Raw genomic sequence first — 1309 nt, forward strand, 5'->3', positions numbered from 1 at the left:
AGACCAAGATAAAGCAAGACCTGTAGTGATCGATGATATAGAGTGTGCCTAAGGAGAGTCACATGGAGAGAAAACATTCTCTCAGGCTTTGACAGAGAGCAAATTGGTCAAGCTATGGCTGTGACTCATCCATATGACTGACACTGACAAAGAATCTACAAACTGTGGTACAGGGTTACAGGGCAAATCCTGAGGAGGTTTGACTGACCTTGGCAGATAAATCATTATTTGTATTTAGAAATTAAGGTGTATTTATGCTGTCATTTTGAATAAGGTCTCAAAATGGTACTAAAGACCAGTGTATTTACCAATAATATGGAATTTTAAAGTTGATGGTGGTGATAAATTTATTACTCATAATATGTATGTTAAATAATATGACAATATAGTGAGAGTTTTTATGCTGTTATAGTCAGAGGGTTTTTAACTTGACTGTTTTGTGAAGGACAGAGTCTAATAATCCGTACTTTATCATTTAGATACAACAGAACCCAGGGCTGGCAGAAGAACAGATACGAGTGCATTCTTGGCCCCGCGCTCTGCGGCTGTGCCTCTCATTAACCCGGCTGGACTTGGGCCTGGTGGACCCGGGCATCTGCTCTTGAAGCCCATCTCAGATGTTCTGCCCACGTTTACACCTTTGCCAGTGTCTCCTGACAACAGCGCTGGAGTTGTGCTGAAAGACCTTTTAAAGCAATAGGTGATTCTCATGCCAATAATGTTAAGCACTTTAAGAAACCATCAGCACTACATGTGTACACTTTATCACAAGTGGCCTTTTGGAAGAAGTCATGCATTTGTTTGCAGTTCTGATTTCCCTAAATTTAATAAAATTATTCTTAGTTCTTACAGAAATTTCAGGTGTCAGAAGCGAAGTGTTTGCTATATAACCTGCTTTTTCTTCTCTGATTTATTGTAATTTATACTGGAAACATTTTATTTATCTTTACTTTCGTTGGAAAAATAAAAACATAAATGCTGGTAGCTCTATATGTTACCTTTTTATTTCAGTCTCTGATTAGACACAGCTAAGCTGTCTGTTCAAAGGTGTCACCTAAAACGGAAGCCTGCCTTGCAGGAATGCAGCCCTCCTGGTGTGAGTGTAATGCGCGGCTGCCCCCACAGACTGGGATGCACAGTGTTGCTGAAAACACCACCACCAGCATCTGCCTGAGGGAGCCTCGGGACGCAGGTTCAGCAACAGGACTCAGGTTCAACCACGGTGGCCTCCAAGGCAGGGAGATCTGTGGCAGCGCCAGCCAGGGATCCAGAACATAAGCGTGAGAGAACGTGTCTCTAATTCCCTCGC

At 42.3% G+C, this 1309-nt stretch overlaps 1 protein-coding gene across 1 annotated transcript in view; it reads left to right on the forward strand.

The window, feature by feature from the left end:
• Trip11 (thyroid hormone receptor interactor 11) overlaps positions 1-964 on the forward strand; it is a 74666-nt gene extending 73702 nt beyond the window's left edge. The window contains exon 20 of the mRNA XM_023719634.1: positions 480-964. Within this exon, the coding sequence (XP_023575402.1) occupies positions 480-700 (221 nt within the window). The 3' untranslated portion in view covers positions 701-964. The remainder of the gene's footprint in view (positions 1-479) is intronic.
• The last annotated feature ends 345 nt before the right edge of the window (positions 965-1309 follow it).

The sequence above is a fragment of the Octodon degus genome, unplaced genomic scaffold (assembly GCF_000260255.1).
Source record: "Octodon degus isolate 3935 unplaced genomic scaffold, OctDeg1.0 scaffold00070, whole genome shotgun sequence".
Classification (NCBI taxonomy): Eukaryota; Metazoa; Chordata; class Mammalia; order Rodentia; family Octodontidae; genus Octodon; species Octodon degus.